The sequence below is a fragment of the Odontomachus brunneus genome, unplaced genomic scaffold (genome assembly GCF_010583005.1).
Source record: "Odontomachus brunneus isolate Ranch 3 - 2012 unplaced genomic scaffold, Obru_v1 Obru_scaffold_018, whole genome shotgun sequence".
In the NCBI taxonomy this organism is placed as follows: Eukaryota; Metazoa; Arthropoda; class Insecta; order Hymenoptera; family Formicidae; genus Odontomachus; species Odontomachus brunneus.
The window spans coordinates 217,465-235,741 of record NW_022639468.1 but is presented as its reverse complement, the minus strand read 5'-3'; the positions used below and the strand labels follow the sequence as shown (position 1 = coordinate 235,741).

Genomic DNA, 18,277 nt, shown 5'->3' with positions numbered 1-18,277 from the left:
ATAAAATATAAAAAGAAAGAGCGATTTTTACACAGCTGTGTATACTTATATCGAAAAACGAGCTTTATTTGGCCCAACGACTATATTACAATCGTATGGTACAGTAAACATTTAAAATCGGGATAAAACGATAACGTTGTACATCGACTTTTTTTTTATAAATCAGGCGGCAAGTCGAGTTTAGTATTTCAGGGGGAGAATGAGGTGTATATGCATGTGTGTGTGTGTGTATTTGTTTGTTATTTGTCTGTCTGTTGGGGATTTGTGTGATATAACTCCTCTATATTCATCTCTATATTCCTCTTCATTTATCTCAATAATAATAATAATAATAATAGTAGACCGATCGACTACGATCGAGCCTAATAACCAGGTGCGATCGTTGCCGAACACGTACATATTTTACATCTGTGTCAAGTGTACGTGAATCTGCATGTAAGTACGTATGCTATGCAGCGCGTTCACGCTATTACAGCTGTCGTAAGTGTAAGAACTTCTTGGAGTTTAACGCTCATCGTTCTTTTCTCTTTTTCTAATTATTTACTCGGGAAAGGCAGCGTAAATTATCCGAACACGAGAATGTCGATATACGTCGCTTTGTTATAATAATACGATATATTTACGTCATCCTTTTCTCTCTTTCTCATTGTCTGACACCTCAATCTGTCGATCTTCAATTTATGATCGTACCGTCCGTGTAATAACTCTCCTTAACGACTTGTGTTGCTACGTTTTACACTTGCGAATCTAGCTTGTGGCCACGGGTTATACTTTGAAGGCTCGTGACGCAGTTCCGGAACGCGATGATTAATGTTTGCAAACGCGCAAATTGTGGAAAATAACGCTCACGTAATAGAGTAACTTTATCGTGTCCTTTTTTCGTTTTTTTCTTTTTTTGTATGATGCAGACGAGACATCTTGACGATGAGATCCTTTTGTCATTTGAATATGAAAATACGACGCATGTTGTGCGTATGAGTTAAATAATTCAGTTAATATTTAAGCAACGATTAAGGAAATTCATTTAAATAATCGGATTTTGAGTTTCGTTTTTACATGATAATCGATAGTGTACATTGCTACGTAGCAAAGAATAATTAGTAGTAGATTAATTTCAACAAATGCACTACGATATATCTACCACATATTCATTTCGCTGTTAGTTATCTAAAGATATAAACGAAGCCTGTGTATACCGCGTCATGCGCGTATGTATTCATATTTGATGAATAAGTCACTCTTTTTGGTCGTATATCTAAAAACGAGTTAACGGAAAGTTCGTATTGAAAGGTAAAAGTCTTCGCCCAATATTGTAAATGCTATTCCATCCGTAGGAAAGCGATACAACTGAACTGCAATAGCAGCAGTAAAGTGTGTTTCTTGTAGTTCTTACAATCACATTATCCATTTACATGACAGAAAATTAGTGCATAATTTTTATCGCTTATATATGGGCAGAAGTATATTTAGTCTCGATCTCTGAGATCGAGATTGTTCTTTTAACTAGCTTCTCTGTCAAACCATAATTTTTTTCAGTGGAATGAAAAATTTAATATGACGATTTACTAAGAACTTATAATATAATTCGACTTTATTCGATCGAAATCGAACGAAATAGCGCTTTGTGGCTTGTTGATACGCAGTTATACTTCGACAAACGATTTCACGAGTTTACATATGATCTGACTTAAACAAATAATCATACAACAATTACACACAATCATTGAACATGTATGATATCGAAATTTTCTCTCTCTTTCTCAATCGAGTCTCTCACATAATGATAATTCATCTCAATACAGTTGAATAAACGTTCTTGTATCTTGAATCGAGTACGATTATATTTTCATATCGTGAAGAACCCAGCAAACATCAAATAACAGTCATATAATTGTTATAATTTCCCACTCAACAATATAACTGTTATATAATTGTTATATAACGCGTGCATTATATTTTTGACTGGGAAATTATAATTAACAGTTATATAATTGTTACTTGGTTTTGCTGGGGAATTATATGAAGTTTTATAGGATTTTTTTTTTTTGAATGACATTGTTTTTTCGGCGAATCAATGCTTTCATCAAATACAGATGTTCTTTGATATATCATAATTATGACACATTCTGATATGTAAATTATATAAAATTATTTTAATGGAAATATATATACGTATGCTCGGTGGTAAAAAAGTTTGCACACTTTTTTTTTCAACAAAGTTGCAACACATTAAGTTATCACAATTGAGAGACATTACTGACGCGTTTGCACAGTAATTGGTTATGACGGGAAGCAAAGTGACAATATATATGAGATATCCAATATCATAATTGCAATTAAAGATTCAGGAGAAACGTAAGTACCTTTATTACATTCTTATCTGTCAAATAAGAGTATAATAAAAGGTTGACATCGTATACCATTATTTCAGCTCCCGTTAAAACCGATTACTACGTAAACGTGCCTCTCAATTGTAATAACCCGGAGTGTCACAACTTTATTGGGAAAAATAAAAATGTGTAAACTGTTTTGCAACTGAGCACATAACCGACTGAAAAACGTTTTCATCGGTCGTTAGTTGATATATTATTTTGTCTCTTCATTTCGATATATAATTGATCTTTAAAAATAACTTTTGACCGAATTTCATAAAATTCCAAGTTTGTACTATTCGAAATTTTCCGATACCGAAGGTACTTAGTTAATCGATCTAGTTAATTACGATCTTCATATGTTATCATGAAAAATATCTCTATTTTATAGAACTCATATCTGATATTCGAACTAACATAAGTCCGATTCATCGACTTCAAAGCATTGAAACGCTATATTCCTCTTTCCACTTTCCCAATTTTATTGTACTTCTGGAATATCCTGTTGTCGGTTTCGAATATTGGTTTAGCATATTAAGTGGCTAAGCGTAAATGCATCTTTCTCACACTCAGACATAGTTATAAGCATTTCCGATCGGATATACCTACGAGTATCTTCGCTCGTATTACTACTGAGACATTCAAAAAGAATATCCGTCGCTTTATCTCATTGCAATTATTTTATTAGCTCTTGTTCTTCTTCAAATGTCCTGTTGCATTCATAATTATTTACCTGCCTGCGCAGGTAATCGAGTAAAAATATGTTTTAGTACGTCATCACCCTCTTACTCGTTTAAGTACACTTGTGCCCAAGCATGTTCAATTAGAAGGTGCCGTTTGCATTTGCAATTCTACTTTGTCCACATTATAAAGTCAATTGTGAAATCGATTTCGCGATGTAACGTAGCGTGTTAAAGGAAGTCAAATTAAAAATTCTGTGATTATAGATTAAATTATGCAGACTCAGTTGTCAGATGTTTGTTTAATGTTATTCCGATTACTACGTTCAAAAATTAAAAAAATAGTTTAATTAAAAGGAACGAACATATAATTCGAAAAGCATGTACACAGATATTTCGCAAAAGATTGCAAATATTTTAATAATTGAAGTTGCAAAAATCGATATTTCATATAATCGTTGCTTAGGGAGGAAGTCACCGTGGACGTAATCGGATTATATGTCACATACATCATATAAAATATATAAAAAATGTTAACTTTTTAACGTGGACACAGTACTGATTAACTTACTCTTGCACCTACTTATACTAACGCGTATCTTTCCGCAAATGTGTTTTCGCATTTCTTAACGTACGCGCATCTCCATGTCAATGCCGTAGCGTAGTGTTGATGCCACTGTTGATTGATACTTGCAAATACAATAAAAAGGTTATCAATAAACCGTGCGAGTCCGCCGACTATACTTGAAAAATGTCATCGGAAGCCCGTGGCGCAACGCTCGTGTCGAAGATGGACGTCGTCGGCGTTGTCATTGGCGGAATGTCGCCTATTCGGGTTGGGATCGCGTTAGAAGTAGTTATCGCCGTCGTAATTGTCGTCGTTATCGTCATTGTCGTCATCGTCGTCATTGGTGCGGTCTCTGATACATCTGACGTCGTCGGTACTTGCTGCAAATCAAATCAATATTTGCTTTACAAATATATAGAGATTGATAAGTTAATATGAAAACATTAAAATGAATTAATATGAAAAAGTTACTTATTTTATATAACTTTGTGGTTTGTGTATTTATACTAAATGTTAACCCACGTATTTCATTTTTGATACGCCAAATTTCAGATATAAAAGATCATGTAACATTATATAAAATTTTCATTGAAAAATTAGCTTTATACATACACACACACATATATATATATATATATATATATATATATATACATATTATATAAAATTTTACAAGTAACGTTATATTCGATATCAAATATACTGACAATCGAAAATTTTAGATGCAACTTTTGCCGAGCAATTATGATACGTGTTGTGATTAGTCACATGTAAAATAATATTAATAAGTAAAGTTATATTAATTTTTGACAGATCAGCTTATGACCGTAATTAACAACTATTGTGACCGACGATGACAGATTATCGCAGACGTCGTTCCGACTTACCTCGTTGTAAAAGACTTCCTTCCCTTCTTCGACTGAAGGCAGCAATTCGTCCGTAGAATGAGGAGTCCTAGGGCTGGGTGTCGGCATCACCTGTTGCTGCTGTTGCTGCACTTGTTCCCGCTGTTTCGACAGTCGAAGATCTTGAAGCGCCTGGCGCTGCTCCTTATCATTCCTTTCTTTCTCGAGTCGACGCGCGCTGTAGCTACGGGATGAGGACGTTGAACTGTGAACCGACGCTAAACTAGGACGGCGGGAACCTATATAAAGAGAATAGACATATCGTGAAGTCTGAGTATATTTTTCAATAAGGCTATACACTAATCTCTTCTACGCTAGAAAGAATATAACGTCGAAAGGCAGAAAGAATCTACTGCATTTGCGTTACTAATGATATGGCTGTAATTGCTAAATGCGACTATAATATATATTTTTGCGATACCTTCATCGGCGCGATTAATATTCGACGAAGCGGTGGGAGTGGAAGCTTAGAAGAGAAAGTGTCGTGCTATAAATTGGATAAGGGAGATAAAGTGTAAACGTACGAAAATGATAGCAGGAATACCAGTGAATCCGTAATGAACGTAAAAAGTCGTAAAAAGGTAATGGCGAAATAAAAATCAGCTGTTAAATATCTTTTGTTTCCGAGATAGAAAGAATACCTTAGAAGATGATTGAAAATTGACGTTTGCGGAAACATGCTAAATTTATTCAAGGAAACACTATCCAACTTATATTGAAGGAGATCCAACTATCAAATTTTGTGATATATTTAGGGACATGAAAGAAAATGACTTGTGAATGGTAAATCGAGAGATGATTAAAGGAAAGTACTATCATGTTTGTGCGACAAATAGAATTGTCTAAGTGACGAAATGTAAACTGCCAGAATATTGCAACGGAATTATTTACGTATTAAATAATTTTGCAAATAATTTTGCGTACCATAAACGTTACATTGCGTTGAAATTTGAGGAAAATGCCATTTAAAAAAATAATTATTTTGCGGTGTATATATGTATATATATGTATGGGTAGGTTTGATCGATACTCTGGATCGGTGCTGTGAAACGCCTGTAAATATATAACTTGCTCAGAAGTTGTTTGTGAAATTTTATCGGAATGCATATCCTCAGGCGCGTTTCTATACTAATGATACGTTATACAAATCTGAGAAGCAAATATTTTCTGACGTAGTAAAATACGTAAGCTAGCGAAGCAAGCTATTCTAAGAAATATCGTATCTATATTATTTTGGTGTTATGTGAAGGGCTACAGCTTTCCCGGCAAGAAAATCAAGAATATATCTTCTTATCTCATGTGTTTCTTCATCAATATTAATTTTATAGTGTAGATTAATGGCAGTTTTATGGGATCCTCACCGAGAAACTGGTCCCGTATATTCATGCGATTTTATAAATTTATATCGTTATGTGTATATGTGTGTACGTGTGTGTGTATGTGTGCAGCGAGCTGACTAGTGCGCAAAGATTTCGTGTGTGTGTGTCTCTCTCTACCTGTCTTACCAGAAAAAATTCGTTTCGTGAACGAGCAACGAAATCGGCCGCTGCCATCTTGCTATCTCGTAACACACTTGTGCTGCGTTATTTTACTTGCAATGTCATGTTTGCTTACAAATGTATTGTAGGTCTACTGCTGATATGCGGCTTTTCGAGTTATTGTATGGTATACAACTGTTTATTAATTGTCTTACTCGAGACAATGGTGGCTAAGGAAGTTGCCCGGGTTTCTTAGTTTCTCAGCTTAAGGGGGGAAGAATGCTTCGTGAATTGTAACTTGGACGTACAATTGGATGCATTAAAGCAGCCCGGTGCGCCTACATTCCCCAAGAGACTTTATAACATGCGATTTATCGACGTTTTTCTCCTTTCGTAAAATAAAGTAATTGAATCACAATATTGGCGATATAATATGCTTTTCAGAAGCGTTAATAAGTGTTACGGAAAAATTTGACAGTTGAGTGTAAATGTACCGAAATCTATCAATACATCCAATTGTGCACATGTACAATTGACAACTATAGAAATGACGCGAAACAGAAAATAATAATTATGTTACGATGATGTATCGTGACAATGACTGGTTCTTCATTTATAGCAAGAATATAAGAACTAAGTATTATTTAAAAAAATCAGAATGATTAAGAACGAGGAACAAGGAGCAATTGCATCAAAAGCTACTTCTTCTTTGAACAGCATCATATACGTAGGAATAGTGGAACGAGTAGCACATTTGTTTACCGAATGAAACGTTATAAACACATATAAACGAAATCATCGAAGGTTGAGTACTCAGTTGAAACAGCCAGATACGCGGACATTTCAGATAGTTATCGGCAACAGCCAGTTGATGATGCAGTAACGACAGTAACAACGATACGAACCATTACGAAGCATCGTCGTTACTGCAGCCATCGTCAGTCATCATCATCATAACTGGCTACCCTTTCATCGTTACCACCGTTGTCAGCACAAGAAGCGGATTGCGTTGACGAACATAGAGAAGATGTAAGAGATACACGAAGAAGAGTACGAAGACAGAGCTAGAAACAAATAGTCACACATAGCCACGACGAAGGAACGGGAGGTAAACACATGAATTTGTCACTGTCAGAGCAAAACACATTTGTATGAATGAACACAGCGATCGAATGATGCCGACGACAATATCCCCGTCAAACCGACGAGGAGCAGATGGATATTCCTATGCTCGAGCTGTTTCATGTTTACATATTCGACTCGCGTCGTCATCGTACCGAGCACGAACACAGCACCCGACGCGATGTCGAGACGCGTGGGTCGACAAGCAAACAGGAAGAACGTCATGAGCAAACGTCAAAGGAGGAGAGAGGAGAAAGAAAGAGAAAGAGAAAGAGAGAGAGAGAGAGAGAGAGAGTAGAGGAAGTGGAGTACATTATATGTATACGGGAGGACACGAGACACACTGAGGGAGTGACAGAGGCAGAAAGAGATCGTTGATCGTCTACCGAGGCCGTCGGACGATCCCTCGGCTACGTCACTAAGGGTACGTCGGTGCTTGTTTCCGCCTTTGGTCGCTTGCAGGTGACACGATATAAGCAAGATGGCTGCGGCTCGTGCTGCACCTGCTCGGGACGCTGGTACCAGGGGTCCGCGGCTACCACCACTGCTGGGCCTCCTGGTGAACGCGCAACTAAGAGGCCCGGCGCTGCCGCTCCGCTCGCTCGATCGTGAGGACGGTCGTCCGTGCAGCGTCAGTGGAATGCCTGCGAAATTATTTCTGGAGAGTTATTTCCGTATGGGAATATACGGCTTTTGTATAACAAGATCTTATAGCTACTTTGGCTTTCAATCTCTTTTCGTGTTCTCGGACATGACGGATACTTTCCGTGTGACCTTTCGAATGAGATCCCTTGCAAGCTGATGCCGTTCGGCTAAGGTTTTAGGCGAGATATTCCCGGTGCCGTCTGACACTGTGACGTGATATTGCGGATATACCGATAGGGTAGGATATCGTAAATAACTTCAACGTAATTTAACTTCAACGTTTCTCTCTTCCCGATAACAGATAGCAAATAATACAATTTCAAACAATCTCATTAAGAATGAAATTAAATGCACAGGAAGGCTCGTTAAGAGTTTTCTCTTGAAAACACTTTTTTCAGTAAAACTGTCATATATCGTTGTGATATAATTCTCCCGTGAAAACTAAATCGATTAGTTCTTTTATCTTTTAGAGTATTGTTAAATGACGAGGAAGATTATTTCATTTTTCGGTGTAGCTTTATATTCTTTGGAAATATACTTTTATCAGTTTGCAACTAAACGTTATTGACAATATGATTTTCAAATAGTCCGACGCGTGACGCTGAGAGCAAAACGTAAAACGTAAAGTAAAACGAGAATAGATATCTTTGAAATATACTATGCATCTTTTTGACATAGAGATACGCTTCATCGATTTCATAGATGTGAAAGTAGATTTTCTACGAAAAGGAAGGATCATTGCAAACAGAAATTAAAGCTCAACGTGCATATCTAATGCAAAAATATAGCAAGTAGTGCAGCAAAATTAGGAAAATTATGCAAATTAAGTAGAACGTTTTATTCTTTTTTTAATAAAATTGCAGTAAATTCTAACGTATTGTTTTTGTGTTTGATTAAATTAGATTGTCAGTTTGCAAGTTATATCAACAATATAGTATTAATTTACAGTCTCATAAAAAGCGTTGCTAATTTCTTTAAACTAAGATAAATGTTTTCAGTGTAAATGAGAGAAGATAGAAAAACATTACACCAAGTTCAATTATAAAAATATGTCCGTAAGGGTAGTCTATCTCTCAAAATTCAAAGAAACGAGTCGGGTGCTGTTAGACATTAATCATGACATACGCTCCTTAGAAACGTCATTTTTCTTTATTTTAAAAAGTGAGAATTATACCACTTCTTTGGAAGGTGTCTTCAATTTTACTTCTATAAATCTACTTGTACAGTGAAAATAGTTCATCGGTAAAAAAGCACGCGCGAAAATAAAATCGACTTGTGTCTGTATAATTGATATTTTTATAATACATAGAATATTATAGTTTCTTTTGTTCATATAAATTCTTTTCAATTTTACTATGTTTTTAGAGGTCTAAAGATAGATTGTTAGTAAGATTTATTTCCCTTATATAAGGGACCTTGTATAAGGTCCTAATGAGTATTTGCATAGTATAAATTTCAATTTCTAAAATATAAATAAACACATATGACATGAAAGGACAGTGAATTACTGCAGAATGCCGATCTATTTTTCAGTTATAAAATTCTATATATAGTAGTTTTTACTATAAAATTCTCTCTGTGTGTACTATGTTTCCAAGTTCTCTAAGTTTGTAAATTAACCGGTCGTTACTTACCCGTATCGCTGGAAAACAGCATTGGTGGCGCATGGTTTGCGTTGGCGTAATGCCGCGGCCTTGAATACCTCGCCCGGCTGAATAGTTTGAGCACGAAGCATATCATCGCCGTGAAGATGGCTATCCCCGATGCTATGCAGAGTAGGGTTGGGAGGTCCGTAGTTATCAGCACCAGATCTATTGGAGGAGATTACGGCGAATTAGAAGGACACCGCTCAATAACTCGTTGTGAATCAATATCGGAATGAATTTCTTCAAGGTTCGTCTAGTGGCGATCGAGGTCACTTTATTTTAATATCCGTGATAATCAATCAGACACAGAGTTCGCGAGTGTCAGAAATAATATTCACACTTCTTCATGAAATAAATAAGGAAGACTGGGACTAAATAAAGAGAATAAGGGAGAAATAGAGTCTAAATGACTCCAGGTATGTCGCTTATGTGTTTTTTTTTAGTATTTATTTTGAGAGAAATAGTGGATATAAAATCGCGAAATGATTCTTTTGAAACACTAATACTTTTCTCTGAGTTTCATTAAGATCGGGATAATATCATAATTAAAAAATAGAAAAAACTAATTTAGTAGCAGCAAAGTAAATTTTCGAATCTCTCGAAATTGATATTAATATTCGAAATCGATAATAATATTCTCCATCAGGAATGAATAAAGTTAAACAACACTTTACTAGCTAGAATGCAGTTTCTTGCGAGTCTGTGACATTACTGTTTCAAATAATAAAACAATTTTTATTTATAAAATGAATGAAATCAAGCATATGGGCAGAAGAGGTAAAATTTGTTTATAATTAAGAGCTGGCAGAAGAACTGCGGAGGCCTCTTACAGAGACTACTAATCAGGACTATACATATTTTACATTTGGTTTTTGTTTATCTCCTGTACAGAAAAAAAAGATTTACTAATATATGAACAACTAAAAATATTAACTACAGGAGCAAATTTTCTTACTTTTATAGTAAAAGTTATTTAGTTGTGATAACTAAAAGATTTGCTAATATATATATTAGCAAATCTTTTTTTTCCGTGTGCGCTATATATACTACACGAAAAAAAAGATTTGGTTGAATTAACCAAATATCGAATATGAACGACCCAGAAATTCCAATTGAAGTCAAGAACCAGAATTCCAACAGAATCCGAATTCTGTTTAAGTTAATAAGATTTTTGGTTTAGTAACCAAACATGTCTGGTAAATAATTAGACATGTTTGGTTAGTCAACCAAAAATCTTGTTAACTTAAACAGAATTCAATTGGAATTACTTCAATTAGAATTTCTGGATCGTTCATATTCGACCAGATATTTGATTAATTCAACCAAACCTTTTTTTCCGTGTAGGCAACTGAACTCGATACCAGGGCAAGATGGTCACGTTGCTGTATGTTTGTATTTTGGTTATTACAAAACACAAAATATAGATTTAACAGAATCGTGGCAGTATTAACACATACACGCAAAAAAACTATCTTCCAGAGCTAAAAAATAGCTGTAGCAAATAAGATGTGTCACTGAAATAGGGACAGCTAATGTCGATACTACTGAAGTTAAATTTATTCGCTGTTTAAACTTAAGCGCTACAGCGAGAAATATTAGCTGCTAAAAACAAATGACTGTAGCAAATGATTGTAGCTATGTGGCAAACTTCTTTAATATATGCATACGATAAGAAATTTAGGAATAACTGCCATTTTCTTAGCTACTTGAAATACTGTGCATTTTTAACGTCACCTAATATATTTGTATTTCATGGTGAATGCATTTTAGCTGTCATAGCCAATTCTTAGCAGTGACAGCTAAACGATTAGCCTTTTAACTAAGTTGAATCAGCTATCACGGTTTAGCTAGCTAAGTCATTTTTTTGTGTGTAGAAAAAGAAAACTGCCTCTAGTATGTTTTTACAATCAGTCACAATAATTAATTGTCTGAGAAATGGTAACTGTGAAATTCTGAAATATAGAACATCTAGTCCTGGTCTTCCTTAATTGATTAATAGTCTGAGAGCGACCGAGAGAAAAGTTTCAATCATCATGAATTGATCCACCAAACAATTTATGTATACAGTATTCTTTAAAAAGAGATATAAAATATAAACACCTTCCGCGCAGAAAACCTTCTTGTTAGGCCTAGAGAGAGCAACCCTGTGATATCCTTCTTCGCAATCGCACACCGCATTGTGTTGAACTTGGGTACACGTCGAATGTTGATCCGCAAAAGTGCATGTCGCACGGTAGAAGCACTGCTCTCCGAGTCTTTTGGCTGAAAGTAGAAATCGATCGTTCGAAACGACCACGCTCATTGAGAAGCGTATCTTTTATTCAATAGGAAGTTGATCAAAGTCGTCTATTTCAACGATAGGTTCAATCTTTCTCAGGTTGCCGACAGAACAACTTTGCTCAATCTTCGAATTCCGTGTCTTTGTTCGTTTTCACAGATTACTAATTCATCGCTTCTAGATTGGTCTTCATTATTTCTGTCTTCAATGCAAATTCGAAAAATGTTCTTGCGTGCCTGATTGGAAGATGATATTTCACTTTTAAGCATTGTTTCATTTGTGGATGAAAATTTTTATGTATATAAAAGATATTCTCGAATCTATTCTCGACTGCTGACTGACATAAGACTGACATAAGACGAGCTGAAAGACTTACGAGTTATTTAAAGTTTATCCGTTTTCTCACATTAATTTAACCGCTTGCTATATTTAATGTGATCCCCTAAAGATGTTTTTAACGTTATCAACGTTGAAGTTCGCAAGATATATTTGCGGTTTCGCTCGCACGTACACGACGGCCGACGTACGCTTCACATTCGACGCATAAAACGAACGTGTACGCGGAGTCTTTTCACACCGGACCGGAGAATTCATTCAGGCCATCAGGAGCGCGCGAACATTTATTTTCACCGACCGTTACCATGGAAGTTATGATATCGGAACGACCTACTTGCGCGAGGGTTACTAGTCACTAGCTCCTACGTACGTTTGGCACATCCCTTGGTAGGCCCGAGACGAACGGGGTAGAACTTCTCGCACTCGCAAAGGCCAGTGATTGCATCACAGAACACGTGCTGTAGCTCGGAATTGCACACGAGATCGCAAGGCGAGCCCAAGTACCGTCCCTTCTCTGTAAAAAAAAAAAAAGAAAGAAAGTTACATGTATAGTAGTACGATATCTCCATTTTCAATTGTACTTTTGCACGGTGGCTAAAAGCGATAATCTTCAACTCAATTATACAAAAGCGCGAGGATTATTAGATCAAAGCTGAAAGTTTCGTGCTTTGCATTTAATTCCTGACACACATATCCGGGCTTTTTTTCTTGATACGTTTTACAAATGGGGTTTTTATAAAAAGTGTCCAAGGAAATTATATTATTTAAGGAAATAAATTGGTGAAATATATCTGATAAATTCTTTATTTCTGTAAAATTTCAGTTAATGATTATTGATATAATTATATAATGAACGTTTTATTATAAAGATATATGTCTTATAAATGATTATAGTTTATAAATTACTCAAGTACGTTACGCAGCACTTGACATTACATCAACAATTTATATAGATGTATAATCGCGATCAAGCTTTGTGAGATATATAAGCCGTTTTACAAATTTAATTAATCCATTTATACCATTCGGGATCACTAATTGGCATCGGGTCAGATTTTGTGGTTAGCTTGTTATTCAATATGTGTTGAAGTGATATTTTAAGCTCTTTGGGATTCTGTATTTTTAATCGAATTTTATTTATTTTTGGATAGGCACTTTGGAAACGAAAAAAGTCTAAAAATAAAGTTAAAAAATTGGAAATGGTATGCAGATATTTCAATTATTCTAAACGATTTAAAAATATCTTATAGAAATATAAGAAATATTTTCGCGTCTTCCTAAATAGCTGCAATAATAAGATATTATTATTTATGAAAAATTCATCGTTTTTATGTTAATGTAGAAACATATGTTTTGTTGCTAATAAGTACAGAATGATTGATACACTTCATATATTTTTTATTAAGTGTCAATAAGTGAATTGTATTTATTACATTATTATTTAGTATTTTGATAATATCGTTTCAACGAAGTATGATATCGAAGCAACGCGTGAGTAATATATATCAATCCAATTCTGAAATTTAGCTACATTGTGCGGGCAGCGTGCCAACCTATTCGCTATAAATTCACCCCTAGAGTATTGTAACTGTATCGTTACTACGTCCTTTGTTCCTTTCGTATTAGTGGGCTAAGCGATAATCACACTCCCTTGGCACGCTTTCAAATTGCAGTTGCGACAATATATCGGCAGAGAGAGAAAGAGAGAAAACGAGAGAGAGAGAGAGAGAGAGAGAGAGACAGAGAGAGAGAGAAAGTTACAAACTTTCTCCAATTAAACATCTCTCAAATCGGTTATGATAAAGCGCTTTTCGTAGGGTTGAACCGTGTAAATTGATTTTGTCATTATTGTTGACGATGTTGATTTGTTACGAACGAATGCATTATGAATAAGTCACGGAGATTTTTCTCAAATTTGTTTTTCTGTGTTTATCACACGCACACACACATACATTTTCGATGTTTTATGCATTATAATTACTTGTATATCTCTATCTTAATAATATTTATATCTGGAGTAAATATTTTTTCGTAATTTCATCAACTACGACGTGCTTTTCGTTTGACTGTATTATTTGGCTCGATACATAAATCGCTTGTTTAATGACAACGACACAGTCACGGGGTATAAATGTTCCGTGTTATTTAACGGCGCCGCGGACGCCTATGCAAATGCGCAGATTTCAATATTACAGAACTCATTGTCTGACGGATAATACTGTTCGCGCGACATAGTTTACGTCGATTCGTGACGAGTGTCGTACTCGCACACAATTTCGCGTTCTACTCTTACAGGTTTCTATATAGTCTCGCGAGTGAATTTCTTTACCAGGCCGTGTTTAATTTCGCGATAAGAGTTCATTGCACGCGCACGTACGTGTTACGGCCGCTTCGCGTGCATCCTATCGTTTCCTCATCGAGCGAAAATTTAGATTAGCGTGATTTATAAAGCGTTCAGTGCGAGTTAACAGTAACAACTGATGAATCAGGGTAACCTTATTAAAAACAGTGTTAAGAAAAATTGTGTTCAAGTCGTTAAAGTTATTTCAAGTCATTTTGACGGATAAGTTCAGATCGTGGAAAGTTTTCAAAAACTCATATCATTCAAATATGAACACGGAGAAAAATAATTTGCCCAGCAAATTTTCTGCTAGTCTAGCAAAATCTTTTCGTTATTATATGGACAGTAAAAAAATTTGCTAAGAATACTACTAATCACTATTTGATAGATATAATTTGCTGAATCTACAAATTATTTTGCTGGAAAAACCATGATGGATTTATATAAGCAGTTGCAATTTTGCTCCGATAGCAAATAAATTTGCTAAGGATACATTATTTTGCATTGATAGCAAAGTAACGTGATTCTTAGGACAAATACACTCAATAAATTTTTTTATCCTGGCAACGAAACTACTTCTGCTCTGATAACGAATAATTTGTAAAATTAATTACATCAACTAAATTTTTTTTGCTGTCACTACTAATATCCAATAGCAATGACGACTTTGCTAAAAGAGCAAAATTATTTTTCTCCGTGAAGGAGTATTTATTTCTGGTATTTGAATAAATTTATATTCGTTAAGTCATTGACATCGTATTTAATAATTTATTTCTGCTGTAATAATCAATATTTTTTAATTTGACAATTAAGCAAATTCGAAATGTTACCAACTTTGCGACATGTACTGTTTTCCGTTACATATTAATTTCGTATCGCGGTCAATTAAACGTTTAAGCTTTGCTTTCCGTGCTAATCAGTTTGTTCCATTCGATTGCTTTTTCTGAAATACTGAAAAAGCGTACACGGTTTATGAATGGAAAGGCGGCGAATATACATGAATGATACGCTATCTTTTCTATTAGTCGTTACTCTCGCATAAAACATCCCCTTCCAAAAAAGAACACAGTAGGCATAGCGTGCGCTTGCACGCTGTATGCACCTCGCACACGCGGACCTGCGAAGCTAGCAGCATCCATTAAAATCAATACCGGCTTGGCGTACTTGGCGCGAAAATCAAGAAGAATGCGTTTCCTTCTCGGTTAAATCAACGCGTGCGCTAAACCGCACACTACAGACACTTTCCATTTTTCCGGATTGCAGGAATGACATTACACGTCTCAGTAAACTGTGATGAAGCGAGCAAAGAAATATCAAAAAACGAACTGAGCTATAGCTCGAGATACGAGCGTACGGTAATATTTGGTGCAATTAAAAACATCACCGAAGGAAAAGAAAGTGTACGATACGGTAGTTTAACAGAAACTTAAAATTCACATTGGGTCGCTTTAATAAAACTTTAACTGGCAATTAGTGATTACGACATTTTGTTATTACGAGGAGAATGTTATATATTTAAAAAATCTTGACTTTTATAATTTATAATAATTTACTTAAGTAATCACCGCGTATTTACTTTCTCCAAAATACTTCTGAGAAATCTGCAATTTTAATAGACATGTAATTTTAATAGAAAAATTTTTATATAGACATATATTTTATTCTCAAATTGATTAAAAAAGTAATCGCGCTTGTCGAGATTATCGACGAGTATTGTTGTTGACTACTTGGACATGTGATTAATAAGCGTCACACGTGGAAATGTTTGAAATCGAAACTGTTTAATCCGGTAGACGAACATTCCCGAGAAAAGCGTTTGCGCGAAATGGAGCAGGCACGAATAAAGTGAAGTCGGTAAAGGAGAACCTTGAGATTTATCATCTTCGATCGTAGTTGTCTTATGTAAAAATGAAGCGTCATTTCATGCGTAACTTATTTCGCAAATTGAACAGAACTTTTATATTAATCTCTCGATATTTATCGAGCAAATCTTCGCGTAACGATGTTTGTTACATCCGTTATCTTATTTCCATCTTTATCAATTTTATCTTCTTCTTTTTGTCTTAAACTTTTGTTTAATTTTCATTGTTCCTTTATTGTCTATTTGAAACTTCTCGAAGGAGTTGCGAATTATTTTCTCATTGTAATCTTATCGCTTGTGAAACAATTCTTTTCCAAGGCAGATTTAGTGTTTCTTTTTCTTTTTAATAAGCAGACGTAGTGTATAATTGATTTCTTAATAAGATATGCGTCAAAGTTTAATGAGATGAAATTTTAGTTTTAGCTGTATATTGTTTTCATTAATTTTTTACATTTTTTTATTTAAAAAAGAATGTGAAATCTATTCTATTCTTATTTTACATATTTCTTATTTTTAAGTTAATATTTTGTAAGTATTAATATAAAAAATATACTAGAACATATAAAATTACACGTTATTATTAGCCAATACGGAATAAATAAAATAGTAACTTCATTTTAGCACTTTTCTGTAATAAGTCTTGATATAAGAAAAAAAATTGTGCATAAGCAATACATTTTACCAAGCATGTACATCTAAACAATTGAGAATTTCGTAACTCCTTTTATTTAGTAATTTCAATTTCTTTAAGAAGTAATATTATTTAAGATAACACTCTTTTTTTTCGATTATTAAAATTTCGATTATTGTTATTTCACGATATGTTTAATGCATATGCCATTTGTGTTTCACGAATATCGCACAATAATATAAAAATAGCAAATAGTATTCTGAGTTTACTAAAATGTCACATATTATTCGAACAATCTTTCATGAATTTCGGTGCCTCGCGATCGGAGTTACAAGTGAGGTGACAGCGATAACAATGACGTTTACTTCTTCTACTCTTTCCTTAAAGTATTAAAAAAACGAAAGATTTATTCGTCGACGATCCCTATCCCTCTTTAAACACCTTCACCAACATCACCTAGGTAACGAAATATCATCACAACCCTAGCCATCCTGTACAGGTCCTTGACTTCTAAATGTTCCGTCAGGATGCCTCGAGCAACTGCGATTTTGCCTCGGAAGTTAGGATTTTAACCACACGCCTCTGATTTATCCACACGGAAATCCTCATTGACGATTTGCCTCGAGACGATGTCTATATCGTCAACCATTTAAAAACTTGTTATCGCGGAAGGATTTCGTCGAGTATCAGAATCACTGCTGGTCTCAACCCCGACGGCCAGTGCACTTACTTTCCCGAACATCGTATCAACCTGGCCGTGACACTCACCCGCGGTAATATTTGTCTCGAGGTAATCCTCGTCGTCGCCATTTGTGGGTATCTGTCCGTCGTCGTAAATATCGACGTTGCTGTTGAGGTAGCTGGATCCGCGTACCGCGTCATCACCTCCTGGCCGTTCTCGGGTCCGGCGTACCTGCCGCGTGTCGCAGATGCAGGCGGGTATCAAGAAGACGAGGCAGGTCAGCAGGAGCCAGCAGCAGCAGCAGCAGGTCAGTCTTAGGGCGGAGGGAAGTGCGCTCATCGCCCCCGCGGCGCGAGTCAACCCCCGAAACCGACCACCGACGGCGCATCGACATCCTTCCCCGTCGCCTGCTCTCCCTCCCCTCCCCCCGCCGGCGCACCCTCTCACCCTCGATGCCCCAGAGAAACGTTCTATGCCGCGTATGCCACGTTCGTCCGTATGGCAGTTACAGCGACGACGACGTCGACAACGGCGACGGCGATACGGGGTGCACCCGACGCCGAGGCTTAACCTCCGCGTGTTCGCAACCCCGAGCACTCTCTGAGGAGATGCGATACGAGCCCGCACGAAACCGCGCCGTCTCGTTCACTGATGCCGTGGGTCCTCGGGAGAGCGACGGGGTTGCAGCTGCGCGTCGCGGCTGCTATATTCCGACGCGGGCGTCGCGGCGCC

At 36.0% G+C, this 18,277-nt stretch overlaps 1 protein-coding gene across 2 annotated transcripts; it reads right to left on the bottom strand.

Moving 5' to 3' along the window:
* Positions 1-40: 40 nt before the first annotated feature.
* LOC116841730 lies at positions 41-18,243 on the bottom strand. Of its 2 annotated transcripts, none has more exons than XM_032810037.1 (7): positions 17,632-18,243; positions 12,401-12,544; positions 11,517-11,678; positions 9,405-9,581; positions 7,629-7,769; positions 4,508-4,764; positions 41-4,000 (listed from the first exon to the last, which is right to left on the bottom strand). In XM_032810037.1, the coding sequence occupies exons 1-7, from the start codon at positions 17,882-17,884 to the stop codon at positions 3,791-3,793; spliced, it is 1,344 nt and encodes a 447-aa protein (XP_032665928.1). In that variant the 5' UTR covers positions 17,885-18,243; the 3' UTR covers positions 41-3,790. The 2 variants fall into 2 exon arrangements, with proteins under 2 accessions (XP_032665928.1, XP_032665927.1); XM_032810036.1 differs by having other exon boundaries at positions 7,512-7,769; positions 17,632-17,884.
* Positions 18,244-18,277: the final 34 nt, after the last annotated feature.

Bases quoted from the DNA above. Each gene is read 5' to 3' on its own strand.
- LOC116841730 (XM_032810036.1), bottom strand. From the start codon at position 17,884: ATGAGCGCACTTCCCTCCGCCCTAAGACTGACCTGCTGCTGCTGCTGC. The intron at 7,770-9,404 runs GTAAGTAACGAC...ATAATTTCGCAG, and splicing joins GCTGTTTTCCAGCGATACGG to GCATTCCACTGACGCTGCAC. The intron at 4,765-7,511 runs GTAGACGATCAA...CTCTTTATATAG, and splicing joins GGGATCGTCCGACGGCCTCG to GTTCCCGCCGTCCTAGTTTA.